This window comes from Colletotrichum lupini, chromosome 8 (assembly GCF_023278565.1).
Source record: "Colletotrichum lupini chromosome 8, complete sequence".
NCBI classification, from domain to species: domain Eukaryota; kingdom Fungi; phylum Ascomycota; class Sordariomycetes; order Glomerellales; family Glomerellaceae; genus Colletotrichum; species Colletotrichum lupini.
The window spans coordinates 4,114,973-4,142,816 of NC_064681.1; the positions used below are offsets into that span (position 1 = coordinate 4,114,973).

Consider the following 27,844-nt stretch of genomic DNA (forward strand, 5'->3'; position numbering starts at 1 on the left):
TTACTAGAAATGCCCAGAACGACCAATTAGTAAGAAACATTCGCACTGAAATTTCTAGCAGCAGTGTCGTAGAGCCTAGATGTATCCAACAGGTTTAGGCACAGTTCTCCTCTACCCCATCGCGAATACCTAGCCTGTTTTCCTTCTTCCCTCCTTTATCGTTCTTCGTCTGACCTAGCTCCTGTTATTACATGCCTTGCGCCTATCAACGGTTCCTTCTCTATGTGCGTCATCTCCCTTTACTGTGCGCCGCGCGCTACACAAAAGAGAGCGTTCGCCTTCTTGCCCGCTTCAGGATATTCAGCGCCGGGCCGCGCCAATCGGCTGATAACGGAAACTAGGTAGTGCAGCTGGCTTGTAATAGTACTCAACAGCTCAAGACCCACCAAACCCAATGAGTGTCTTGCTTACAAACCTAAGCTAAGTCCATTGCCGTTAAGAGGCTGAGAGCACAAACCGGAAGAGAACACGGCAACATCTTCCGGATCTTCATCTTCATCACCTGTACTACTCCTGATCATGGCCACCCCCGGCTCTTATCCACGAGGTCATGCTCAAAATCTAGCGACCAAGACTATAGCGGAGCTCGCCGAACTTCTGAATGAGGCTCTGCTCTCTTCGGCGGGAAGCCCGACTGGAGCAACATACATCTGTCCTCCCGCATCTCCAGAGGATATCGAAGCGCTCAAAAAACGAGTAATGGGCGAAAATGGTCATTGCGCCCTGGACCCAGACTACCTGACGTTTCTTACAGTCAGCGACGGATTTAAGCTTCAAGGGCGGGAGCAGGAAGACTCAACAGGTGACCTGAGTGGCATTCTTTACAATGCGACTCGAGTTGTGAAGGAGGAACACGTGGACTTTGACCTATTCGGAGCGAATCCCCTTCTGCATGCGCCATCCAAAGACATTTGGAAGAAGTTCGACTGGGACAGCGGGGTAGGTGTCGATCTTGGCCCAGCTGGCGACGAAGGGAGTCTATGGATGTTTGGTCCGGCGGAGCTGGCGCTTCTTCTTCGGCAGTTCGATGATGCCTATCCTACGCTCACACAGGATGAGAAGAAACATGTCGATCAATGCGTCTTGGAAACGCATGGGAGCATGGAGGCGATGAGGGAGCTCCGGTTCTCTGTCATGCAATTCTATCATTGGTCGCCCAAGGTCAAGTTGCATTCGGGGTTTCGGGCATACCTTGAAGACCTTGCAATGATGGCTTTGGCGGGCGACGATCCTCATGACTACTTTCTGTGCTAAGATGCCTAACAGGACCAAGAATTCTGTATGACGAAAACAAATTTGAAGAAAGAAAACCTTGACAATAGTAGCAGAGTCATGCGGAAATTCCCTTAGATGTTCCCTGATAGACAGCTAGGGACTTTCTAGATAGCCCACGTTGTAGTGCGTTCAAAATGCCTTGCCCTGAGAAGCGGAAAACCTTCAAGATTCCAATACACCACCAAATGCATTTTAAGGTCTATAAAGTACGCTCTATCAGTGCAAGTTCGATAGGAGAGTCCTCAAGCTTAATTATAAAGAGCTAGACTTCTCTCTACGCTTCTGCCCATCTGGCTTGCTCGTATGACATGGCCTGAACACAGCCCACAAGTCCGCAAAGGTGGCACGCTTTAACACAGCACATGTCAGTATCAAGACGCGCGCGGCTAGTTGGACTCAAACACACTTACGGCATCGACTCCTCATAGATGCCCTCAACCTTCCATCAAGGTCCCTATTCAACGTCCTTAGGGACCTTGCGAGACAGCTACCGGATGAGCAATATAAAAGCCCGCTGCGTCGCCAATAGTCTGCCAACATCCAAGTTCCGCATGCCTCCAGGACTCGAAGGCTTTGTCGCGAAACCATCACTACTTACGTATCTTCAAATGTTCAGGAAAGGCCCTGTTCTTCAAATAAATTGACCCATATTGTCTGAATTTAAGTTCTTTCCCTCTCTCAGCACTAAGAAATAGCGGGCATAGACCCCCAAATTTGTTAGATCAAGAGATATCAGTTCGAGCCTAGGCACGCAACACATCCGCGCTCAAGCACGAGGTAGACCTACTATCGCCCCTGGTATCCGCCTTCTTCTCTGGGCTCAAGTACATGTAGAGATCACTGGACGAAATAGACTTGGGTATCTATAGAATTATACTTCTCAATGTTGATCGCAGGGTGAAATCTCTACCGCGCTCACGATCTACCCACTTTGTGAAGCGACACTATTTGGCCATTATTATGTTTGCTTTGGACTAACCTGGGGGTTTAATGGCTACAGCAAAGTCACGAATAGATCATACTTTAAGGGGAAACTTGTATACAGCTTCTACAATGAACCGCGCCAAGCAATTTCTTGCCGTACTAGGCCGTATCATTGGCCTGAAAAAGGCGGAACCGGAACAAAACACCGACGCCGACGCGGCATTTCCCTTTTCCTGTTGATGGGGACAGAAATGGGAATAGAGAGAGGCTGGGGGAGAGCGGGATGATTTGAGGGTTATGCTTAGGAAGTCGTAGTGGATAGCATAGGAAAGGGATGTGGCTCGAGGAAAGAATTTTGAGTACTGAGATATTTGCGGGTTTTGGAGCGGAGTTAATTTTCTCAGTTTGTGATTTTCATTCATGTTGATTATAGAATCACAAGTTTTGAGATCGGTGATAGTGTGCAATACCAGAACGATAGAACAACAGATTGAAGATATCTCGAGAACCAGATCATCTGTGGCCAAAACCGGCTCATGGAGGTGAAGACGACTCACCGTGATTGGGGTGTGAAGGCGTTCAAAGTCCGATGCCGATGCTTCTGCCGGAGCGTGCATGCCTTTGTCTGCTATGTAAAGAAAAAATACTTGTGAAGTAATGTAATAACTATGTACAGGCATACACACATTCGCCTACTTTAGTCTATAATGTCTTTAGGGAGCCTATACTTGTTACGACTGAATTCCTCCTGTGCAAGCCTTGGATTAGGGAAGGCCACGTTAACAAAAAGAAAGACATCGTCGCAGGTGGGTTAAAAGAAAGAAAGAGGGAGGTGGTCCTCAAGGAAAGTCCTGGGGGGACTGAACTCAGAATCAGAGTTCATAATCAGAGCCAGAGTCATCGGTAAAGCACGCGGGGGCTCTGTGGGGAGCTTGACGGAGAGATTCTCCGAGTTCGACTCGGCTCTGATGCCCCTCAAACGATACTCCGAGGGATACGAGCGGGCCGACGACACGGAAGGAAGAGGCTCTCAACAATTCCATTCAGAACACCTAGTACACTGCAATTTGAGAGGACGAGGGACAGAGCTTCGGGATATCCGAGTTGAGACGGCTATATCAGCGCCGACACCCCGTACATCTACAGCATGGTTTCTATGTGACTTCCAGTCGGTTCAATTGTCTTGCCGATACGGAGTGGTCTGAACACCTTCTTAGTACGAACATGCTCCACCAGGATCAGAAGCGAACGAACGCCTAACGGCACATCGAATATGGCGCTGCTGATACCAGTCCAACCACCAATCGTGCATGTGCAATTACTACCCACGGGAGGGCGGACGCTTGTGCAGCTAGCACCCCCGCACTCCCGGAGGTCGGGCGGCAATGCCGGTGGGGGTTAGCCTTTTCATCCCAAAACCTGGGGCAACGCGAAGTTGCTAGGACGGTAAACTGTAAATCAGCGACACCGACCTTGACGCCGAATGGCGGGAAATCCGACGTTCTTTTGAGTGCCCATCACGGAGTCGGGGTATCTTGAAGATGACGGGAAACATCGCAATAAATACAAATTTGGACGAATTCTTCCCCGTTGATCCGTAAGTTTATGTCGGTGACTTGTCTCGAGATTAGACAAGTTTAGAGCATTCGCACCATTACCGTGAACATGGGCTACTTCGCTATCAACGCCATACAGGCCATCTCATCCCGCGTCGTGAACGCTGTAACGCCCAATCCGACAGTTTTCCTGATCTACGCCATTCTCACGACGACATTGGCCCTATTTCTCTGGACGAAAACAAGGAGACGGACAAACGGCCTACCTTTGCCGCCTCAACCGCCCTCGAAGCCTATTCTGGGCCACTTGACGGATTTAATCAGGGAGAATCAAGCGCGGCGATGGCATTTGAAGTTGGAAGGTTGGGCAAGAGAGTATGGTGCTATATTCGGAGTAAGGACTGGATACATTGTTGATTACTACGTCAACTCTGATGTTTTGGTCAAGGTAAGCTTGTCGCAATTGTGGACTGGCCGTGGAAATTCGAGAGTAGAGGGGGTCTCGGTTTTAGTGATGATGGTATAAGAAGTCCCGGAGTTCTGACGTTGGAGACAGGAGCTTTTTGATAAAAAGTCTGCGGTGACGGCGGATCGACCCGTGTGGATCATGTCGAATGAAATTTTGAACAATGGGTTTAACACTTTGTTCTTGGACGCGAGTGATCCAACATGGAAGGTACAGTACGTTGCAATCTCTGGTTGAACGATGCTGACTGAAACGCCTGATACCTACAGAATCAGAGGAAGGTCATTCAGCAGCTTCTCACAAGTCCACAGCAAGCGGGGAAGATTGTGCCGTAAGCTATCCTTGCCCCCTTTCACATGCTTCTTGAATCCTCTATGGATCTAACAATCTGATGTTATGCTAGGTTTCTAGAATACGAGACAATGCGGTTCCTTCGCGATAATGTCCTTGACCCATCAGGCGGACTTTCGGGGCTTCAGCTCTTGAGAGGTATTGAGCGGTATACGTATAGCGCATTCGCGATGGTTATTATGGGCATGGATGTGAGATATCGCCCCAACCTCGTGTTGTGACGGGGCAGGTGATGACTGGAGCATGGTTTAGGTGCCTGACGCAGATGACTCGGTCATCGACTTTCTTCAAGGTGTGTGAAGATCCCTGTCGGGCCTTCTTTGGTGCTGAAAAGGTTTGCTGACGATATTGACTACAGAATCGGAATACCAGATCATCAGTACGACCATCATCTCTGAGGACCGCGGCGAATGCCATGGGTTCGGATAAACTGACAATGAGCGGTAGATACCTTCCCTGGCACCAACATTATCGATCTCGCCCCTTCTTTGGGGAAGTTGCCCCTCTTCCTCAAGCCCTGGGAGAGACATGGACGCGCAAGATACAGACGCGACCTCTCATGGGGGATGAAACGAGTCAAGGTGAAACTAAACACATCTTACCTATGAAGGCATGCTCTGGGAACACTATTGACCACTGGTTCGGTCGCAGATTGTCGAGGAGGCAATAGCAAGAGGAGATTCCTCCTTCGAAGGGACTTTCTTGGGTTCTGCTTTGGCCGATGAGAATCTCAAGGGTATGTCTTGTAAGGAGGAGCTTGCGATTTTGAGCTCTGCTTTGATTGTTGCTTCTGCGGATACTGTGAGTAACTTCCCTTTACTTCACTGCCGAATGCGTTTGACAGCTGACGCAAATTGCTAGAGCCGAATGACGACATGGTCGTTCGTCGAGGCCATGTTCCAGTTTCCCGAAGCTCAAGCCCGAGCACAAGCTGAAATTGGTATGTTAAGAACATCGATCCTAGCAGTCTTAACCCCAAGCTGGTCGCCCTCTAGGCAACCACGACCGCTGACCAGCTGATGTTTTCTAGATAAGGCCGTTGGTGATAGACCACCAACATACGAAGACTACGCGCGAATTCCATACATCCGCATGCTCCTCAAGGAAGTATGGCGGTGGAGGCCGCCGGTGGCGCTGGGACATCCTCACATCACCTCGCGCGAGGTGGAGGTTGGGGGGTACAGGCTTCCCAAGGGGGCACGAATTAACCTTAACGCATAGTAAGGCCGAGTTTCCTTGTCGTGAAATTGGAATCTTGTCGCTGACTATGGGGTAAAGTGCGATTAGTCGAGATCCCGCGAGACACGAAGATCCTGATCGGTTTTGGCCAGAGAGGTTTGAGAATGACGGGACCACTGTGAGTACCTCAATGCGAATCTCGAGGTCAAGCCAGAACTGACACGACTTTCTAGACGATGGAAAGCATCAACGCGCAGGACCCGACAAAGAGAGACCACTTTGCCTTCGGCGCCGGTCGTCGCGTTTGTACGTCACAATATCTTGGCAACTCCGCCATGTACCTATCCTACCTGACCACAAAAAGATTCATCGCTAACATCTATTGCGTTTGAAAAGGTCCCGGATACACCGTCGCAGAACGTTCCGCCGTCGTAACAATGATGCGTATCCTCTGGGCATTCAAAATCTTGCCTGCCGAGGGAGCAAAGACGCCGTTAGAATTTGCTGATTACGCTGATTCATTGCCTGGGAACCCGGGAAAGAATATGCCTGTGAGATTCCAATGCCGGAGTGAGGAGAGGAAGCGTGTGATTCTCAAGGCTTTCGAGGAGATGGAGAGTGGAAGGGGCAAGAAGGTGAGTTTTCTAAGCCTATGTCCTCGCTGGTAGTTCTTGGGGGAAGGGCGCGGGCTGACTTGATTACCTTTAGGAGGCATTAAACTTGGGCGATTCATCGGTTCCTGATATTTCTGCTTTTCTTTGATTTCTGGAGAAAGGATGAATCCAACGGATTATGAGCGCACTGCGACGGGCGGGAGAGTCGTTGTACAGGCAGAAATAATGTCTCTTCGACTGTCTACGGATGACGGGATAGAGGTGTAATAACAACATCTTCATTTTGTACCTAGGAGAACAAGACCATTCCAAAACTGCCTATTTATATTATTTATAGCAATAACATACTTTATATTAGTATCCTTATTATAAGGTAGTTAGTTCGAACCGTAGTTAACAAAGAGATTAATTAAACTATATAAATATTTGCGTAGTAAGTATAAAAAAGAGGTTCTAACCGTAGGTTAGGCTAGTTACGATAATTATAAATAGGGCCTCTAATTAGCCCCTATATAGTCGGCCATATACCGCGGTTAAATTAGACTTCTAATCCGATACTAACTTTTTTTTTTTATTAATTTAACTACTACGGTTAGAGGTATAATTCGACCTTAGGCCCGTTTACTAAGTCATCTCTTTTTCCCTCTTTTTTTTACTCTTTTTATATAACCTATCCCTTTATTCGTATAATAACTTTTTTATTACTTACGAATTACTCTAATCCTTTATTTAGTATTATTTTTATAAAAGCGTTTACGAGGTTATTTTTATTATTAATTTAATAAATCTTAAGTATCTCGCGCCTTTTATACGATTACTTAAGGGCTATAATATTAATTATAAACCTCTTTTTTTTTATCGTTCTTAATTTAATAAAGTATTTATATAGTAAGTAAGAATTAGTATAGATAATCGTTAGAATAGGTAAAAAACTAATTCGATTAGTAATCTTTTTTAGCGTTATTAAAATCGTATAGGAGAGGTTAATGCTATTAATTATATTATAAACCTTTAACGCTAGTATATTTCTCGTTATCTACTTACTTTTAATTAACGAGTAGTGGATTATATTACCGTATATAGTAAATTCGCTTTTACTTATACTCTCGTTAACTAGGATAATAATATACCCTAATTACGAAATAAGGTCGTTATTATTTATAAATAACCTATTAATAAAGACGTAGAGCTTATTAATTATAAGGTTAATTAGGTAGTAAACGAGACCTCGATCGAGATTCGTTTTTTATTACTTAAGCCGCTTATTAAGTATTTTAATATCTTGTTTAGTTAGATTTATAGCTTACGTTACCTTAGCATAATTAAACGTTACTTTAGGCTAATAAATATTTATAATATATACCCCTTGCGCGAGCTTAGCCTTATATTACTTTTTAATATTAATTATATTTAAATCGACGAGGTTAACCTTTTTACCCTACCCCTTTTATTAAAAAACGACGGTTTCCCTTTTAATTATAAAAATCCCGCTATTAAATACTAGGGGGGTGTTTATTATAAGGACCTTTTTTAGCTTCGTTATAAAGCCCGCTTTTTAGAGCTCTTTATCCTCTTTTTTTATAAAGTTAATATCAAATAGGCTTAATATATCGTTAGTTTATATTTTAACGATTTTAAATTAGTTACCTTTATACTCTACGATTAGTAAGTACGGGTCGTATATAAAAGTAATTATTAATAATTAATTAATATAAAAATCGTAGTAAGTAGCTTATTAATAAGTGCCCGATTTTGCGAGCTTATATAGTAGCTTAAGTATTTTAATAATCGTACTTTTTAGGTACTTATTAGCTATTTCTTTTAGTAAATAGGCTAGGATTTTTTTTATAAGCCCTGTGGCTAATTAGGTATAGGCCTAGGTAATATTACGGCTCTAAATCTCGTATCCCTTTTTTTATAATAATACTATTAGTATTATTATTAATCGTTAGCTATAGCGCTATATAGTAGGTAATTATATAAGTAGCGTTACTTTTTTAACGTTACCGTATCCCTAAATTACGTATTTAGACTTTTTATATAGCTAGGGTATTTTTTTTTTTTAATTTTACGAACTATTTATAATTTAAATATGCAGAGGTTTGTATATTTTTTTAGGTTATATAGGATAAATCGATAGACCCCTCGATTGCGAAGAGTGTCTATTTTAATAAGATCTAATCCTTTATACGGCTTTTTAGTAATTATGATTACGCCTTTTTTACGTAGTTTAATTACTAGCTCGAAATCAGCTTTTTTTATTATTATATAAAAGGTATTAATTACTTCGTTACTAGTAATAAATTGCTACGTTAGGGCTTACTATCGTAGTCTTTTACGACGTTTTGCTAGTAATATTAGTGCCTTTTTAGTAATTTCCTTTTTTTCGTCGTCTATTAGTATTATTATAACGATTTTATTAAGGATAATTTGTTATGCCTCTACTGCGGATTATATAGTTTTCCCTAGCTTTTTTTTTTTTATAAGTTAGAAATTACTTTATTAGGATTTATATAGTACGGTTTAATTATTATAATTAATACTTTAAGTAGCTAGTTACGATCTCTCGTAATTATATAAGAGCGCTCGTTAACGAAAATTAACTTATATAGCCTAGCTTATTATTAAGTAATTTCGTACTATACTTATATATCCGAATTTAATAATATATCTAGATTACCCCTTATATCGGGCCTATTATATATAGTAATTACCTCGTTAACTTATTTTTTTATACTTACTTTGCGCAGTGCCTATATTATTTTTTTAATTACTTAGGCTTATTAGCTTATACTTAGCGATAGTAATAAGGCTAAGGTCGTTCTTAAATATACTCTAAATACTAATAGCGTTAGTATAAGTCCGTTAGGCCCCATAGTGTCGTTATAGTATTTAAGTACTATCTAGAGGTATTCGTTATTAATAAAATCCGGATTTTCTTTTTTAATAATTTTAAACGCCCTTTTTAATTACTAATATACCCTTTTTACTTTTCTAATACTATAGTACGCTTTAATAAGTACGACTTTTAGCTATATACTATAGGCCGTCGTATTATCCTTAAATTTTATTAACTTAAAGCTAGTACTAGTATTAGTTTTAATGCCGTCTAGCGGTCCTTAATATATATTAATCTAGCTTTTTTATAGGACTACTTATACTATTTTTATTTATAAATCCTAGAGGAATTACTCTACTTAGAAAGATATAACTACGTCGATTATATATAGTACTAACTAACTATTTAAATAGAAGATATTAATAACGATTTTCTAATTAAAGTTAAGCTTATTATATAATTTAAACTTAAATTTACGTAGGCTCTGCGCATTTATTTAATATTAGTAATATACTTTTATTAATTACTCTAGCGCCCCTATTTTAATATTATTATTATTTAATTACTTTAAGAAGTTATATAGCCTCGTAACTAATAAGTACCTAAATCTCTAGTATAATCTTTTAAGCTCACTTTTTATTAAGTAATTAATTAACTTCGTATTATTAATAAGCTTTATAAACGTATACCCTTATTATCGTTTAACTATTTCGAAGTACTTATTATTAAAAATTCTATTCCTCGTATTATTAAATATAATACCTAGTTAATTTATATCTTTTAGATATAAGAGAAATAGGGTATTAATAAGTAAAATATAAAAAGTTATCGTTCCGAAGTACGTTTTTACTTTTATTATACTTAGGGCGACGATTTCTTTACTTAGGCCGAAACTAATCTTTATAATACTCGCCGTTAATATATTAAGTATTATTAGTGCGATTTTTTATAGTACTTAGAATTACTTTTTTTTTTTAGTTAACTATTATAATACTTTAGTATTTAAGATAATCTTATAAAAATTATCTAGGTCGTACTTTTTACTTATATAAAATACTTATACGAGCTTAGTATTTAAGGAATTTAAGTAATATAAAAAGGACCCCTCTAGCTACCCCTAGATTTACTTAGTACTATATTCTTTTCTTTTAAATATTAAGAGAGATAGCGTCTTTTTTTTAATTATTAAAAGAATAGGCTTTAGCCCTATTAGATTCGCTCTTTTAGCTACTTTTATATCCGTTATTTAAGGGACCTTTTTTTCCTATTTATAAATAAAAGCCTACTTATTAAGAGCTTTTATTACTTTTTATTTATTTAGCTTTATATATCTTCCGGAGGCTAATAGGGCGAAAAAAGAGTAATTAATATCGTCGATTTTATTATAATCTAATTTATTAGTATAGGGGGTAAGATCTTTTTTATTTTCCGAATTTCTTATGGGGGGTATATGCTTTAGGCTACTATTTTAGCTACTATTACTAAGTTTTATACCCTCGGATTTGCTTTTATATATAATAAGGAATTAGTTAAACTAACGAGGGCTAGTTTTACTATTTACTACCCTTAACGTTTTATATTATTTATATAATTTAGTATGCTCTTTTTCGGAGTAGTTACTTAACTAATATCTATCTTTTTTATAAATATAGTATTACCTCTTCTATTACCTTATCTATAAGTTAGATTTTTATTTATTTAACGAATCTAGGCCTCTTTATTAGCGATTACTATATTTAGCCTCTTTTCTTTTTTTATTATACGTTTAATCGACTTAATATTATTAATAAGGGCCGTTATATATTTAGAAGTAGGTTTAGCGTAGTATTTTTATTTTAATATTAAAGTTAGATCTTAGCTTTAAGTAGAGCGTCTTATAGTTTTTAAGTACTTAGTATAGGGTTATTTTTATTTTTAATATACGTTAGATTATAGTATAAAAATATTCGACTTTCTACTTATTTATCCTCTTATTTAGCTAAGTTTTTATTAGCTTATTGATTTAATTAATAAGCTCTTTAAGGATCTTTACTCGTAATTTACTCTTTATTATCCTAGCTATAAATACGAAAGAAATTATTCGTAGCTTAGATAGGAGCTCTAGGTTCTTATTATAAGTCTCGAAGCGGCTTCGGATTATGTTAATTATACTAAAAAAGTTATTTTAATCGAGATTACGTACCGCTTCGTAATAATAATTAAAGGCTTTGCTTATGAGTACGATATTAATTACTAAATAGTATTAGTATTCCCTAATTCCGACTTTTTTATAATAATTATAAAATATCGGTAGGGTTTTTTATAAAACCTTATACTTCCCCCTAGAGTATAATTTCTTTTTTAAAAAGATCTTTTTAAAGTTTATAAATTATTTTCTATTTATTATTAGATTTTTAGTATTTATATACGATCCCTACGTCGCTACGTATTATTAATAATTTCGGGTCGTCTACCTCCTTTCTTATTAGCTAATCGGTACCGAATTTCGTATTAATAATAGTAACGAGTTATAGATCGAAATAAGCAGAATTATTAATTATCGTACTTCTAGTACTATATTTTGCCCCAGTATATCCTTTTATAATAATAGATTTCTATTAATAATTATAAGGAGGAAATCTAGGTTATTTACTTTTTTTTTAAATTCGTTAAAGCGATTATACGCTCTATCGACTTATACCTAGTTCTATGATACGAATTCTTTTTTTATAATTATTATTATTAGTATTTTATATAGCTTTTATAATTATAATTGCGCTAATAATACCCCTCGCCCGTAAAAGAATCTATTAACTATTTTTATAATTCTTAGGCTTATGCATGCGAATTATTCGTTTAGTTAGTAACTAAGGTCGTTTACGATCTTATAAAATAGGGGTTACCCTTATAGCCCCTTTTTTTTATAAACCTTAGTTAAATAGATTAATACTACGTTAATTTGCTTATTATTAAGCTAATTTATAATTCTATATATCTATATCCCTTAATAATCCGAGTTAATATTTACTTATTTATAAGGGATTAGGATTCTATTTAGGATCGGGTTCTGTCCTCTTCTTTTTTACCCTAACTTATTAAGGGTCGTGCTCTAGCTTATGCCTATATTAATAATCGTTAGCGTATTTAATTTTAATAAGAATATATTTAATCCTCGCGCTAGTTATAATAAATCCGTACTTTTATTATTTAATAAATTTATTAGGGTTTAAGAAATTCCCGCTTCCTCTTACTATCTTATTATTACTTTTGTTTTTATTATTTTTAGTAATTATTACTACCTTTTTAAATCGCTAGCTATTATATTAATTAAGATCCTCTTTTTTATTTAGTATAAAAAAGTAGGTTTTAGTAGTTCCTTTTTATAATAATAGCGGTAGACGTTTATATTATTATAAGAAAATATAATAATTAGTCTCGGGATCTTTATTAGTTACTAATTTCTACTATCCTATATATTTCTAGCTTCTTAAGCCTCGTACTTTTTATAATTTCTAAATAGCTTCTTTTTTTAACTTACCTTTTTTAAGGTAATATTTTATAAGAATAGTTAAAAATAAACGCCGGGTAGCTTATAAAGGAGCTATATAAGCTATTAAGAACTATATAGGCCGTTAAGTATAGTTAATAAAGTTAAGCCCTTTTTTTCATAAAATCGTAGATTTTAAAGATTTACTAAAAATACTTACTTATTATTTATACGCAGTAGGGTTAAATACCTTAAAAATCTTATTTTTATAACCTCTTAGTACCCTATTTTATATTTTTTAAGTAGTCTTTTTCGTAGCTTAATTATAGTTAGGTAATTATTACTTATTAGCGATCCCTTTTATTACTTAGTTAATTTTTTAAAATTAGTAATCTTATGCCGGGAGCTAATATAAAAAGAAGCCCTTTAGTAGCCCTTTAAAAGAATTTTTTTTTTTTTTTAAATCTTCGTCTTTTTAGCTTTTTTTTAGGCTAATAATAACTTTAATAAGAGGTCATAGGACTACTTTAGGGTAGCTACTTTCTTTTTAAGTTAATCCCCGAGATTTATAATACTCTTAACTCGATATTATTAAGACTTTTAAATCCCCTCCTCCCTTATTAAACCGTCCCTTATATTATATTCCTAAGTAATACCCGGGGGGTAGTTAAAAGAGCTATAAAAAGGTTATTTAAATTGCGGGCTTAAGGTCGTATTTATAAAATCCTCGTAATAATAGACTTTTTTATATACTATAGATCTCTTAGCTTAATAACTCTTATAGGGTTACTTTTATTACTAAGTAAGAATATTTATATTTAAAAATCCCCTTTTTTAATCGCGCGGTACCTTTTTATATTATATTATTAAGCTCGTTCATTATGCTAATTAATTAAGTAAGTAGTCGTTACGTAAGTATTTTTTTTATTAATTTAACTAGTTAATTTTTAATTATAGGCTAGTTATAAAAAAGTCGTTTAGTAAAAAAGCTACTCGGGGTAATAATAAAAGGCTAGTTACTTAAGTAGTTTTATTAATTAATATAGTTTAATATAATAAACGTCGACCTCTCGTAAATAATAAAGGGCTACGATTACTTAATTCTATATAGTATTTAAAAATTACTTCTTTTTTTATCTACTTCTATAAGGTTAATTAGTACGAATTTCCTATCTCGTACGGTATTAAGAGGTCGTCTCTTTTATATAATAAAATACCTTACCGATTTATAATAGTAGAATTTAATTACTAATTAGTATTAATATCCCTATTATAGGGTAGTTAGTTTAAACCGTAATTAATAAAGAGATTAATTAAATTATATAAATATTTACGTAGTAAGTATAAAAAGGAGGTTCTAACCATAGGTTAGGCTAGCTATAATAATTATAAATAGGGCCCCTAATTGGCCCCTGCGCAGTCGGCTGTATGCCGCGGTCGAATTGGACTTCTAATCCGATACTTTAGTTCCTCAGTTAAGTACCTCGATCGGCTCCTCTAACCGGACAAAATGAAAATCTCCATAGCAGCTCCTGTCCTCCCCTTCATGACCGGCGTCACCGCTGACTCCGCGCCTGACGGCGCCCTCCTCGCCCAGCGCGAGATCTACCCCGCCTGCGCGCCATGCAACAACGGGCGCGAGCCTCCTTCCCCTATCGAAGCGAACTGGAGCGGGTACGCTCTTTGCTGCAACAACTTTGGACCCAACCCTCCTGTACGATGACCCTTCTTCAGTATAAATGTGTCTGGTGCGCATGACTGACCATATGAAAGCTGTACACTGGCTGTTGCGTTTGAAATGGCGTGAACACTGGCAGCGGATTCCTTACATGCGTGGTTATCAGTTATATAGTCTGGGTCATCACGGTTGTTTGGCGAGAGTCATACTCTCTGTAGGAGCTTGACGGTTACCGGTTGGTGGTAGTACCTTGATAGCGACAATACGTGCGGTCGTTGGGGCCGGATCAAAGAGCCAATGCGGCTTACAAATAAGAATCCGAATTCAGCCTATGTGTATATGCCGATACGTCGGTTTGATCATCGGGCCAAATGAGCCCTCACCATTCAGCAAAGTCTCCGAGTTCTGGCTACCTGCACCGGCCAAGCCCGGATCCGGATCGTTTGCTGGAAAACACCAACTGCCAGGCGGAGTGGGCTCGGACTATTGCTGCAGCGACCGTAAATCGAAACGGGATGGCTGACCGGACGGATTTCAAGATCCTCGTGGCACCAAACCCCGGCTGGGGGGTTCTGACTCGTAATCAATCTCTCGCAGTATGCAGCTAGTCGAATCCTCCCGAATTCAAAACCAACAAACGGCCAACAAAACAGCCAGCACACTAAGTAAGCATGCCAAAGTAGGCTGAATGACCAGATAGCTTAGTAGAGAACAGGGCAAGTATGCCCGAGTCGTAAGTTCCACTCTGTTGGGACCAATCGTTGGCGTGTGAACGGAAATTTGATGTGGTGTGAAGGGTTAGGTATTACCAAAGTCTCCTCGGGGTTAGTGTGAACCCCGGATGTGCAGCGATTGCGCTATTGTCAGCCTTACACCGTGACCCGGGTTAAGCGAGTCTGGACACCAGAGAGCGGGTTAGTACCAGGAAATGCCGGCTGGCGTTTGCTTGTTGTTGACACGACGGGGTTAAGGATGGGTGTAGGGAGTTACGAGACGGAGTTCAGATGCGGGCTAAGGGTTTCTTAAATGCGTGCGCATCACCGTATCTTGATGTTTTTGAAGTTAATGTTACCTGCTACATAAGTTGTGCCAAGGTTCATCCATACTATTTCCTTGATGCCCAGACATTTCACCAGATCTTTTCCAGATCTTGAACATGGACCGGCCTACTTCACGAAGCTCCAGGGAGCTCACCAAGACCCGCTTCACATCACCGGCATCGGCCATGACACAACCATCGACGACTCCAATCGTTCTCGATATGTCGGAAAAGCCACTGCCACCATCAAACGACTCGGATATCGAGCATACCGATAAGAAGGAAAGCGGTACCGAAGATGAGGGAAGCACGGCGGCGGACCAAGAGGAAGCCGAGGAGGAGTACATCGAGGGCCTCAAGCTCATCCTTGTCCTAGCGGCACTAACGCTCACTGTGTTTCTCATGATGCTGGACATGTCTATCATCACTACGGTACGGTTGTCAAGTGATGCATGTGACGAGGTGCTCATGGCAAGTCTGACACTGGGTCTAGGCCGTTCCGGAGATCACAACAGCGTTCAACTCTCTTTCTGACGTTGGATGGTATGGTGCAGCGTACAGCCTCTGTGGGTATGTCAACTCTATGCCTCTTACACGGGGGAATCTCCGAGCCAAGTGCTCTTCGAATTACCAAAGCTGACATGCATTTCAAAATAGTGCCGCCCTGCAGCCCTTGGCTGGCAAGCTTTACACGCACCGTCATTCGAAAGAAATATTCCTTGCCTTCCTCTTCGTCTTCGAGGCCGGATCTCTCATCTGCGCCCTCTCTAATTCATCAACACTGTTCATCATCGGACGGGCTGTCTCAGGCATGGGATCTGGGGGACTTTTCAATGGTTCATTAACTATCATCGGCGCCACCGTCCCATTGGAAAAGAGACCGTTGATAATTGGGATTATGATCGGTATTTCGAACATTGGCATTGTCGCTGGACCTCTTGTGGGAGGAGCCTTGACCCAATATACGACCTGGCGTTGGTGTAAGTTGACTCATTTCTCAGCTTAGTTATCTTTGCCCTGTAGTTGGGCTACAATTTGTGGATGGGAACAATACTAATTTTTCATACAGGTTTCTACATCAACCTTCCAATTGGTGCAGTCACCGCAGCTATGCTTTTCCTTATCCACATCCCGTCGAAGATCACCAAGCCAGTCTCCCTCGTCCAAATACCCCGATATCTCGATCTTCCCGGTTTCGCCCTCTTCGCTCCCGCGGCTATCATGTTCCTTCTCGCTCTACAGTTCGGTGGTAATGACTATAGCTGGGACTCATCGGTAGTTATCGGCTTGTTCGTCGGCGCTGCCGTGACCGCTGGGCTATTCATCTTCTGGGAGCACAGGGAAGGCGACGAAAAAGCCATGGTCCCAATGGGGCTGTTCAAGAATAGGATCGTCTTGACGAGCAGTCTGGTTGGAGCCCTGAACATGAGCATTACACAGGTGTCAAGCTACTACATCCCCATGTATTTCCAGAGCGTCAAGGGTGAGACGCCGTTCCGAGGTGGTGTTCACTTCTTGCCGACTATCATTGCCCAGTTGGTCTTTGCTGTCGCCTCAGGGGCTTTAGGTAAGTTGACGGCTGTTGCGTCCTTGGAATCCGACTATGGAATAATGGAGATACTAATCCTTCATAGTCGGTAGGATGGGATACTACCTTCCCTGGGCTGTATTCGGTTCCGTCTTATCGGCGATTGGTAACGGCCTCATTTCTACCTGGGATCCATCTACAGATTCTGCCAAGTGGATTGGCTATCAAGTCCTCCTCGGCGCCGGCCGTGGTGCCTGTATGCAAATGGTGAGATATGCTGTCATGCGCCTTGGAAAGGCTAAGCTAATATTCACGCTTCTCCAGCACATTATCGCCGTCCAAGCCAATATTCCGCCAGCGACCCTTTCCGTATCGATGGCAATGCTTGTCTTTATGCAAACGTTTGGCGGTGCCATTTTCCTGACGGCAGGCGAAGTCATTTTCAGCGAAGGTCTGGGCAAGAACTTAGCAAAGTACGCTCCGGCAGTAGATGTGAAGACAGTACTGGCTGCGGGCGGCACAGGGTTTAGGACCGTTGTACCGGAGAGCGATTTGCCTGGGGTGTTGGTGGCATATTCGAAGAGTATCGGTGAGGTGTTTTACCTCATGATCGGAATCGGTGGTCTCGCGTTTGTGCTCTCGTGGGGTATGGGTTGGGTCGACATCCGTAAGAAGAAGGGGGAAAAGAAGGGCGACGTCTGAAGGGCCTTGGCAATGGAAACGAGCCTCGACACTATATGGGGTGACGAGATGTAATAATTGTAATGGTATACCCAACTCACAAGTGATAACTATCAGTCCATAGATATCTAGAGAACGATTTTAGAGGTTCAAAGTTCAAAACGTTGTGCATCCTCTTCCGCGTCATGTTTCACTCGATGGAATAGCCCGGTGTTGGACCTTCGGGCGACGGCAGACTCGGCCTCCAGGTGTGGATCCCGGATCGGGCTTTTGCACCTGGCGGCCCCGGAGAATAGCACTAAAGTCCTCTCCTGAGTATGCTCTATTCTCTCGTCCGTGGTTATGTCAGACAGAAATGCTTGAACCCGAATACGATGCTGGTGCAATCTCGCTTGGCTGCTTATGCTAATCCTGTGGCCAATAGAATGTAAGTTTGCTTAGTACTTGGCGGATGTCTCTGTGCGAACAAGAGCTGAAAATCGCACGACGCGGATGGCAGCTCTCCCGGCTGTGGCAGAGTGGATCACGAGGCGTAGGAATTTTGGATCATGGATACTTCACCTGACATCCATAAAGCTCACGAACTTCCCTTCAGTGTAGGTGATTTTGACCAGAAAACAGAACCAAGGGCAAAGAACAAAACAGGAAGATTCCCACCATGCCTGCAGAAATCGTCATGAACGCCACTATCCCGGCCCACCCCTACTTCCCTGCGGAGGCTGTACTACCAGGCTACGTTGCCAACACGTTTGGCGCGCATGCTTTGCGTGGTATGTTTGCCGTAGGGGCAACCGCCATCCTCGTACCGACATACCGCATCATCAAAAGAACAAGCCCGAATCTTCCTAATGGCGAGGTCGCCACGGCACTGTGGTTCACTCTAAGCGCCTTTATCCATCTCTTCTTCGAAGGTCAGTCATCCATGCTCGACCCCCTAGCTGTAACCTAGACCGTCGTGTGAACCATCTCGACTAACACCCGATCAGGCTACTTCTCATACAATCAATCAAGCATGCCAGCATCCCTACACATATTCGGCCAGCTCTGGAAAGAATACTCCCTCTCCGACTCCCGCTACCTGACCCAGGACTCCTTCATCGTCTGCATGGAGACCATCACCGCATTCTGCTGGGGTCCGCTGTCCTTCGTGTGCGCATACTTCATCGTCACCGGGCATCCCCTCCGCCACCCACTGCAGATCATCATAAGTCTCGGGCAGCTCTACGGCGATGTCTTGTACTTTGCGACGTGCTCGTTTGACAAGCTCGTTGCCAAGATGATTTACTGCCGACCTGAAGACTTCTACTTTTGGTGTTATTACGTCTTCTTCAATGCCTTTTGGATCATTATTCCCTTCTATCTCATTATCAAGAGCTGCGCGGAGACAAAGCGGGTCTTTGCAAAGGTTGCTGAGTTGCAGAAGAGCTCTTTGAAGAAGGACATGTGATCCCTGTCCGGCGGGAACTGCCTTGGCAGTTTTGCAACAGCACCGGAAGCTGAGATTACATGAGAAAATAGAGAAGGCGAACACGGTTGTTGGCATCGGAAAGCCGCCTGCCGTTATTAGAAAAGTTATGCCAATACACCTAGTAGGTCGAGCTAAGATTTCAGACATCACGGGAATTGCCTAGTTCTAATGATAAGAAATACTATTTTTCTATGATTATATCTATGTACTCATGATCTCATAATTCAGTGTCATGTCTCTTCCCATCTAAGGCGCGAACTTGAACAGCGTCTCAAGCTGCGAGGAGCTGTAGCCAGAGTAAAGCGCAAGCTGCAACAGGATGCGCGACTTCTGGGGGTTCAAGTTCCAGCCACCATACGTGTTAAGGGCATCGTCATCCTCGACAAATCCACCCATGGTTCTGCTAGAGACAACAATCTGCGTGCCATTCTCCTGCGCCAGGGTCTTAAGCGCGTTACGGCCGGGCGTAGTCCACCCACCGGCACCCATACCAGCAAGAACGAGACCCTTGGCCCCGCTGGCTACGGCGGCGGTAGCGAGGGCAGGGTTAAGAGCCTGGTGGCCGAAGAGGATGTCAACCTCGGGAAGCGCGGAGGCCTCGGTGACGTTGAAGTAGGCGCGGCCGAGGGGCAGGACCGGAGGGTAGTAGAAGACGGGCTTGATGTCGAGGAAGAAGCCAAGATAGCCCTGCTCGACGGCCTTGAAGGTGTCGAGGGAGTTGGAGTGGGTCTTTGTGGTGTAGTAGGCGCTGCCGATGCGGTCGTTAAGGACGATCATGGTACCGCGGCCTGCGGCGGCGGGGCTGCCGGCGAGGGTGACGGCCTCCAGGAGGTTGATGGGGCCGTCGGCGCTGATGGCGGTGGCGGGTCTCATTGCGCCCACCACGACGACGGGCTTCTCACTCTTGATGGTAGCGTCAAGGAAGAAGGCGGACTCCTCCATGGTGTCGGTGCCGTGGGTGATGACGGCGCCCTGGCAGTAGGGGTCATCGAGGGCCTCTTGCACGAGGCGGGTGAGGTTGAGGAGGATGCCGGGGGTGATGCTGCCCGAGTCCACGTTGGCGACCTGCACGCCCTTGACGTTGGAAACGTTCCACAGCTCCGGGACGGCGGCGATGAGGATATCGACGCCGAGAGCGCCGGCTTGGTAGCCTGTGGTCTGGGCATTTGAGGAGGCTGAACCTGCGATGGTGCCGCCCGTGGCGAAGATTGTGATGTTGGGCAGGCTGGCGTTGTAGTGCGTCTCGCGGGTAGAGAGAAGGTTGTATGCCGGGAGCGGGGCCGGGGCCGCGAGGCCGAGAGCCAGCTGAGAAGCTGCGAGGAGGAGATTGCGAGTCTGCATCTTGGCTGACTGTCGTGCTGATGGAAAGTCACCGAAGTTGCGAGTGGCTTCCTAGAGGACAATGGGGGCTATGAGGAGAGGGAGATGCTCTGAACTGCTCTGCTGGCTGGTCAAATAACGAAACTTGGCGGCATGTTTACTTCGTCTTATATAGCGGTCCTTGCAGTGAATACGACTTATCGCGAGAATACATGACTGTAGCCAAGGCGATAAGAAACAATTCGAATTCCCATGGATTCCGGTGTCAATATCCGGCTTGTGGGAAAAATCACTCGCCCGGCCCTTCCATGCCCACGCTAGAAACCATGGAAGATGTCCCAATTGACCAATACTCTGGAGAATCATCATCGACCTTATCTCGACGGCTTGGGTCCTATCACACGTGGGTTTGGGCTCCGAATGCGCTCGAGGCTAAGGCAGGCGAACGCTGGTTCCGTGCTCTCGGGTTTTCTCTTATCAGCTCGGCAAAAAAGTGACCAGTGCCGTCGTCGGCGGAGCCATACCGACCTAGTGGTTAAGTCCTGGGATGGTCTCCATCTTGGGCCGCTTTGGTGTGTGGGCTCTCGAGTCTCCCCCGTATTCAATGTTTGTCAGCCTGTGTTGGGATGTGAATGGACGAGGAAAGGCCTTATCTGATACTTATCTTGATAGCTGGAGGAGATCAACTGGTCTGGGCAGAATAAGATTACGGCATAGCAACAGACCCCAACCCGGGGAATTGGCTAGTTCATGCTTATTGCTGCGGTTTATTGCAGCATTGCATGGCGGCCCCGGATCATTCTATGGGGTTGACATGTCTCTGCGGGGCCCGACGGGGCCCAAAGGCGTAAAAATGACTCGTCGGCTGGCTGGGGGTTCCTCGGATTCGTTTGATAACGGACGGGAAACATTCCCAGCCCCCCGGCCCAAGGTTCCGGTTCCGGCGATCCGCTCCATTAACAACGATATCGAACCAATTTACTCAAAGGTTTGACATGCATAACAGACGTACATAGTACGTTGGCAATCATACAGCGGGAACATGAGCTACGGTATGATTCAATGGGAGCCAAGGTGTGCCTCTTTCGGATAGGTAGCCGATTTCTTTGGGGCTTGGGTGCTTTGCTTGGAATGTCCCGATCTGGCACGATTGACTAAGACTCTCAATTCCAATGACAACTATCATTCGTGTTTACGGCATCCCACTGCTAGACTGTAGTTGAGCCTTTGTGTGGCTGTACTCATATGAGGGAAGGTCCAAGGAGCCAGCGGCAGCTAAACGCGCACTACATATTAGCCTCATCTACACAAAGCATCTGCCAAAAAGTCAAAATATGCTGCAGTTAAGATGTCATCTGTTTGTCATATTGATGACCATGGTCTCTTGGATCGATATCATTGAGGGGTATTTCGGACATACTCCAGCTTGAATATTGCTGGTGCACATAAGCAGGAGAAGTGGACCATCGTGAGCATATGTAGACTGCATCCGGACTCGAATTGAACAGCTCGTAGTCAATTCAGCAATGCATGCAATCACAATTTTCTCAAGAGTGTTTCTTATCTATTGGTAAGCCTTAACATTCCATAATTGTAGGGCAGACGACCGGGAACGTATTATTTCACTTGCCTGACCTAGGCTGTAGCTTGATTGTTGTCTAAGGTTTTATCAGAGAAATTCTTTGTTGCAGTTTATATCTTCTCCTTCCCCGATTTTTTCTCATCAACACCGCTACTTGCCTGATGCCAGGAACGCTTTACTATTATACCCCAAGGCACGCTTCCATCGCTCAAGGCGGGCGTGCTCGTTCGCAAAAGTTTGACAAAGTGAACTTGGGGATACGCGATTCCCAGACTGTGAGTTTTGATGTTATACGAGAATTGAAAAGGCGCCGAGTAGCGAGAGCGAGCGTGAGGCAATCTCAGAACAAATGAGAGAAGCTGGTTTTTACTACTGACTGAATCGGAACTTCCGAACTGCGGGTCAATTGTGACCTCGTTCGTTTCAATATCCCTGGAATGATCTGCCCTTTGCGCGGTATCTCCTCCTATCTGATTCGGGACACGATGAGAGAAATGATTGGCAAGTACTAAATGAAGAATGAAGAAGGTTGACATAAAGTTGGTTCTGTCAGCTTAGCGGCTCTCAACTCCAACTAGACTGTTCGTGCTTAGCAGCATTGAAGCTCCGGTTCTGGTCAGCTCTAATTGACACTCCCGGTCTTGCAATAGGCAATCATCATTTCATTAGAGAACTCAGATAGATAAGACCAAACTTAACATTGCAGCAACAATCTCACCCCGCAATTTGGAAATCGCATTGAATGAGTTTGTGGACGTCAGAGGGGTTTGCTACTTGTCCTTGCATGAATGATGCTTTAGCTTGTACGACCAAACCGCTGTTCAAGTAAGAAAGGCGCTACGGGCAAAATCATTGTTCTCAAAGCTACTTGTGCAGCTCTCTGGCAGTGAAGAAGTCAAGTCACTCATTCTGACGCATCAACAATCCAAGCTGTAGAGTACTCAACCTTGAGGCACCCTAGCCTGTGTGACCACGCCGTCTCTCAGTGCCTGCAAGGGGGTTTTTTCGCTCAGATGTTTCCTTTCTTCCGCCATGACATTGCGAAGTTCAACAAATTCTGGCCTTGGCCTTCTCGTCAGGTGGCCCGTATCGGGCTTCTCGAGGCACGATCTCCTCACGTGGGTAAATCAAAACTCAAAAGTTAGGATTCGTGTGTTTGCATTCTGGCTTCCAATCTCATATGCGGCGTATCAAGCGTGAAGTGGTTTACTCACCTAATTTGTACACCGTGATCTCACCTCTCTACACCTCACTTCACCTACGACTTCTCGTTGGGCTATCTAGTTGAGTCGCAATATCAACTTCGGGAAGGCACGACTCACATACCGTCCAGGGCCAGCTCCTTCCTCCCTCGATGTAGACGTATATTCATCTGAAAATCTTTACGTTCACCGCTCTCTCACCGCTTTAGTTACCCAAAAAGGAAATAGAAGCAAGCAAGTCCCGTGATCTCCCTCTTCGTCGCCGGGCTACACGAGTATCTCTCCTCAGCCTCCCACCACGCAGCCCTGATTTTTGTTTTCTCCCCCCGCAAACCAGAACAAAGAAGCACTTCACCGTCAGTGCCTCCTTGGACGAAGATTCCCTTCTCACTCCCTCACTCTTCCTCCCTCATCGACTCCTCATCTGGCTCTCTCTTTCTCTCCCTTTCCTAAAATCCCAATCATTAATCATTGTGCGACTTGGCTTCCTTCAAATTTCCTTACGCAAAGCAAAAGTACAAGCTCTAGACTAGAGACACCGTCTCGCGTCCCTAGTCTCACGATGCGAATAATTCTCGCGCCAGTCCTTGCCTTTGCGGCGGTGGCTCTCTCGCGCGCCGTCCCCGAGCATACTGCTTCTGAGCACACTGCTTCTGAGCACATTATACTCGAGCAGACCCGCGCTGAGGTTCTTCCTCCTGTCGTGGAGTACAGCACCATCGCTTACAAGGCAGCTAACGGCTCTGATGTCGTGATCCACGTCGCTCCTGGCGTGTTCATGGCTGACGGCGTCTCGAAGCTCCCCGACGATATTGGCAAGCACTTCAAGATCAAGACGGCGCCTAAGCTTATGGAGCTTTGCACCGTCCGTGCCAGTCAGAAGGATAATGACAACAAAGGCACTCCTCGTCGCGATGATTGCCAGGCCCTCTACGATTTCTGTCACAGCCACCCCGTCTTCTTCTACTTCGACAACAAGATCGACCTCAACCGCTGGGCCGAGGTCGCCTTTGTAGGTTCCTGCGCCTACCGCACTCGCACCGTCTACCACAACGTCGTCTTTTCAAGCGGCGACATGGCCAACTTCCTCGACATATCTCTGAGCCGCAAGGCCTGGACCGACAAGGGACGCATGTCTGCTACTGGTGAGGCTGAATGCACTGTCTATGAAGGCGATTTGGGCATTGCTCCTGTGTACTGGAGACTTCAACAGCGCGGCCCTCTCGATGAACCAACCTTCAATCTGGGCAACGATACCTTCATTCCGAACAACAACAGCACCGCCCTTAAGATTCGCGACACCGAGCATGAGGCGCCTCTCATTGTCCAGTCCTTCGACGACATCCCCAAAAACACCTCCGCCTTTAGTTCCGGTCGTGGGAATGCCCACACTGTCACTGACACCGACATCGGTATCCCCTCCAAGAAGGACGATGAACCCCAATTCGACTTGACAATCGGTGGTCCAAAGGAAGGTCCCTACTGCGATGCCATGTGGCTTTCCGCGGATTGGCAAGAGTCTGGTCGCCCCCTCAGAAGGGACTGTGGGAAGCTTCTCGACTTCCTCAAGTCCAACACAGCCAAGGTCGCAGTGTTTGGCGACCAATACTACGAACTGGTTCCGATCGCCGCCCACGACACTTGTGCCGTCGGCTTCCGTCCCCTGACCACCGACAACGTCACGTTCACCGGCTTCGACATCGCTAGCTTCCTTGAGCGTATCCTTCTTTGGGACGGAGCTCAATCCGGATCTGACTACATCCTTGGTAAGATGGGCACTATGTGTGGCTTTGCGAAGGAGACTCACTTGAAGCACATGGGCGAGTTCCATCTCATCTACAGAGACAGCAATGCGCCTAAGGGCCACATCCCCAGAGACTACAAGGAAAGCAAGCGGGATCTCATTTCCGCCATTGCCGTCCCAGAGATCGCGGAGAAAGGTGCGATGATGGTCAAGTCTGGATCTCCCGAAGACATGGCTGCTACAGCAGAAATGGCCATGATCCTTAGCAACACGGATGAGTCACTGAACTGGGTCGATTATACCGTCACCGACAGCAACGGCGTCAATATCACAGCCCAGCTCAACGACAACTTCCTCGGCACTCATCTCGATGACAGCAAGGCACTTGGCACCAGACTGGAGAGACACGACACGCCCCTTGGCCCTTCCAAGCGGTGCACCGGCCGGATCACGTTCTGGGGCGGCGCCAAGCCCGACTCGCCCCTCATCGCCGACTGTGTGAAGCTCCGCAACTTCATGTCTATCCGCCGCTTCCGCTTCCAATTCAGCAGAGACGAGTTCCGAAGCATCAATGCCACCATCCTTGCCCAAGTTGGAACCTGCCGTATCGCTTGGTTGCCTTGGGGCCAGGATACCACCGTCGGCAACATGGACCTCGACATCCTCTTGACCAATGCCTTCAAGCTGTACGACCCCAGCCAGACCCGAATGCGTCTCTGGGGCGGAGAGCACTGCGACTTCTCTTGGCAGTTTGGTGAGAAGTATGCCCAAAAGTTCTACATCTTCTGAAAGCTGTAGGTCGACAGTAATGAATCAGAATTGCATACGGTCGAAAGTTGGCCTGGCTCTGTTTGCTTTTGGTTGGCTATGCTATTGGCCTAGGATTTGCGTAAGATGATCAAATGGATTGATGAATCAGGACATGCGGCTCTATGCCATAATACATGGAGTTCCGATAGATGAGATAGGAGATAGCCCTAATAATCCATTGACTTCCCGCGAGTACATTCAGATATCTTCCACGATGACTGGTTTGCTTGAGATGTTGTGGGTGTGGACCCTTCGGAACTTTCTCGCTCAATCAAATTATCGTGGCTCGACGGCCCACGTGATGGGGTGCCTGAATCCTACAGGATCACTCGATGGCAGTATACAACAGCCATCTGACCGCATCCCGTCTAGATTTGGTGAAGAGAGAACTTCGATAATCATTTTCTCAAGTTAGCGACCATTCTTGAGTCATTGCCAACAATTCGGCGTCGCGATTCCGCTGTCGCTAGGTTCACGATGGCTCCTGATATCTTGCCCAACTTTGCTAGAGTGTGAGTGACCTTCTACTGAGTTTCATCCATATGCTACTGCTACCCTCTTTCCCAAGCTCCCCATCCGTCATCGCCCGGATGATTGTAATCTTGTGGATGATGACAACGACAAGCTACCGGGATATGAAAAGGGGACTACCTACAGATGACTACCCAGAACATGACATCCCCTTCTCTACAGTTTACTAACTAAAGTCATTCAGAGCCCTTAGTATCTTAAGCCTCATCTCATTTACACCGCAATATCACCGACTCCGTGAACAAGGCCACTGCAACGGCCTTTCACTCTACTACGTGCTCTTCAACCTCCTGAGCGCCACTGAACAGCTCACCATTGGTCTCTTTCTCAACATCAACAATGGCGCATCTCTCCGGCCCGACGCCTTTGTCAATACCCCAGCCACAGCGGGCGACTGGCTCAATCTCAGCCAGCTGATGAATGTCTGGCTTTGTTCTATCTACTTGTGAGGGTCCTGAAGATTGAAAAGCGATTGCAAACCTGTCTATGAGCTTGGGCTTACCCCTGTCCCCCTAGGTTCACTCTGTCTATTCGGAATGCGTCTCAAAGCCACGAAAGAAGAATCCAAAGAGGAGCCGCCATCACAATCTTCGTCATTTTTCTTTCCTTCAGCATCATTCCAGTCCTCATAGACGCCAGTCTGCCATCATCCCGATCCGAACCACGTCGATGGACCCAGAATATCTTCGCTTTGCTCCATTACGTCCTCCTCATCCCACTGTCCACCGCATTCATCGTCGTCGCCGCCATTGCACAAGCACGCGAGATACGCTCTCGAGGTGGCGACGCAGGCGCCCTTAGTCTTCCTGGTCTCACTTTCCAATGCATCACCTTTACTCTCGTGGCGATATCCTGGGTTTTTCGCGTCAAGTACCCGCCGTACTCGCCGTCTTGGGTCGAGTGGTATCGGTTGATTGGATGGACTGTGGTTAATGATAGTCTTATTGGATGTGTGCGAGGTTTCCTGCTGGTGATAGCCCTGCGCGAAGGCATGGATGAAGGATGGGGGTCATTTGAGAGACAACCTTTGTTGGGTTTCTCGTGAAAATCCCGTCGCGAATCGGTACTCTCATATGATCAACCGTCTTGGGGTTCGAGAAGACGAGTTGACATAGTCATTGAGGTCCAGCCCTCACATACTCATCCTCATGATTCTTAAACATCATCAAAATCTCAAAAGTTCTCCATCCCCGCGGATCGTGCACAGAGCTTTGATTTCCCATGGTCATCCTACGCGACTCTTGGCGTGCTAGGGTGTTTGTTTCCGCAAGTTAAACAAAGCCTGGCTGACTTTTGTTTCCAACCCCTCAGTTGCAAGTCCCCGCGCAACGTCTTGGCTAAAAGTCACCTTCCGAATAGAGATGCTCTTGGCGCATCATCGACTCGGCGCATTCGAGATGACATTCAAATAATGTTTACACATCTTTCAAGACATTATCTCTCTCCGTCGGAACTCTCGGCTTTACATTCACCATGCCTAATGAGGAGACAACGTATTAGGCCTCGAGCTGCACAAGCCGCGACAGAGATGGTAGAGAAAAACCGATACCGTCCTGGAAATTTGGACGAGCTGATAGCTAAGTGAACAGTC

At 44.4% G+C, this 27,844-nt stretch overlaps 8 protein-coding genes across 8 annotated transcripts; 7 read left to right on the forward strand and 1 right to left on the reverse strand.

The window, feature by feature from the left end:
- Window positions 1–519: 519 nt before the first annotated feature.
- CLUP02_15701 (uncharacterized protein) lies at window positions 520–1,254 on the forward strand (the record flags this gene model as incomplete). The annotated part of the gene is made up of 1 exon (XM_049294625.1): window positions 520–1,254. The coding sequence occupies one exon, from the start codon at window positions 520–522 to the stop codon at window positions 1,252–1,254; it is 735 nt and encodes a 244-aa protein (XP_049151772.1).
- A 2,610-nt stretch (window positions 1,255–3,864) lies between these two features.
- CLUP02_15702 (uncharacterized protein) lies at window positions 3,865–6,513 on the forward strand (the record flags this gene model as incomplete). The annotated part of the gene is made up of 14 exons (XM_049294626.1): window positions 3,865–4,203; window positions 4,312–4,431; window positions 4,491–4,552; window positions 4,625–4,763; window positions 4,825–4,864; window positions 4,931–4,951; window positions 5,020–5,153; window positions 5,224–5,373; window positions 5,434–5,512; window positions 5,603–5,792; window positions 5,851–5,929; window positions 5,985–6,057; window positions 6,148–6,386; window positions 6,460–6,513. The coding sequence occupies 14 exons, from the start codon at window positions 3,865–3,867 to the stop codon at window positions 6,511–6,513; spliced, it is 1,719 nt and encodes a 572-aa protein (XP_049151773.1).
- A 7,667-nt stretch (window positions 6,514–14,180) lies between these two features.
- On the forward strand, window positions 14,181–14,467 carry CLUP02_15703 (uncharacterized protein; the record flags this gene model as incomplete). The annotated part of the gene is made up of 2 exons (XM_049294627.1): window positions 14,181–14,384; window positions 14,444–14,467. The coding sequence occupies 2 exons, from the start codon at window positions 14,181–14,183 to the stop codon at window positions 14,465–14,467; spliced, it is 228 nt and encodes a 75-aa protein (XP_049151774.1).
- A 252-nt stretch (window positions 14,468–14,719) lies between these two features.
- On the forward strand, window positions 14,720–19,043 carry CLUP02_15704 (major facilitator superfamily transporter; the record flags this gene model as incomplete). Its single annotated transcript, XM_049294628.1, has 15 exons — window positions 14,720–14,944; window positions 15,049–15,116; window positions 15,198–15,224; window positions 15,331–15,442; window positions 15,496–15,819; window positions 15,881–15,957; window positions 16,045–16,367; window positions 16,457–16,954; window positions 17,022–17,182; window positions 17,240–17,611; window positions 17,803–17,846; window positions 17,913–18,023; window positions 18,067–18,192; window positions 18,218–18,507; window positions 18,583–19,043. The coding sequence occupies 15 exons, from the start codon at window positions 14,720–14,722 to the stop codon at window positions 19,041–19,043; spliced, it is 3,219 nt and encodes a 1,072-aa protein (XP_049151775.1).
- A 267-nt stretch (window positions 19,044–19,310) lies between these two features.
- CLUP02_15705 (L-asparaginase) lies at window positions 19,311–20,405 on the reverse strand (the record flags this gene model as incomplete). Its single annotated transcript, XM_049294629.1, has 1 exon — window positions 19,311–20,405. One exon carries the CDS (start codon window positions 20,403–20,405, stop codon window positions 19,311–19,313), a length of 1,095 nt encoding a protein of 364 aa, XP_049151776.1.
- A 305-nt stretch (window positions 20,406–20,710) lies between these two features.
- On the forward strand, window positions 20,711–23,701 carry CLUP02_15706 (uncharacterized protein; the record flags this gene model as incomplete). Its single annotated transcript, XM_049294630.1, has 14 exons — window positions 20,711–20,877; window positions 20,925–21,372; window positions 21,478–21,572; window positions 21,640–21,741; window positions 21,810–21,852; window positions 21,900–21,954; window positions 22,180–22,241; window positions 22,525–22,581; window positions 22,636–22,722; window positions 22,767–22,836; window positions 22,897–23,084; window positions 23,162–23,249; window positions 23,300–23,322; window positions 23,378–23,701. The coding sequence occupies 14 exons, from the start codon at window positions 20,711–20,713 to the stop codon at window positions 23,699–23,701; spliced, it is 1,809 nt and encodes a 602-aa protein (XP_049151777.1).
- Window positions 23,702–23,730: 29 nt separating this feature from the next.
- Window positions 23,731–25,701, forward strand: CLUP02_15707 (uncharacterized protein; the record flags this gene model as incomplete). Its single annotated transcript, XM_049294631.1, has 1 exon — window positions 23,731–25,701. The coding sequence occupies one exon, from the start codon at window positions 23,731–23,733 to the stop codon at window positions 25,699–25,701; it is 1,971 nt and encodes a 656-aa protein (XP_049151778.1).
- Window positions 25,702–26,199: 498 nt separating this feature from the next.
- On the forward strand, window positions 26,200–27,298 carry CLUP02_15708 (uncharacterized protein; the record flags this gene model as incomplete). The annotated part of the gene is made up of 3 exons (XM_049294632.1): window positions 26,200–26,234; window positions 26,438–26,698; window positions 26,770–27,298. The coding sequence occupies 3 exons, from the start codon at window positions 26,200–26,202 to the stop codon at window positions 27,296–27,298; spliced, it is 825 nt and encodes a 274-aa protein (XP_049151779.1).
- Window positions 27,299–27,844: the final 546 nt, after the last annotated feature.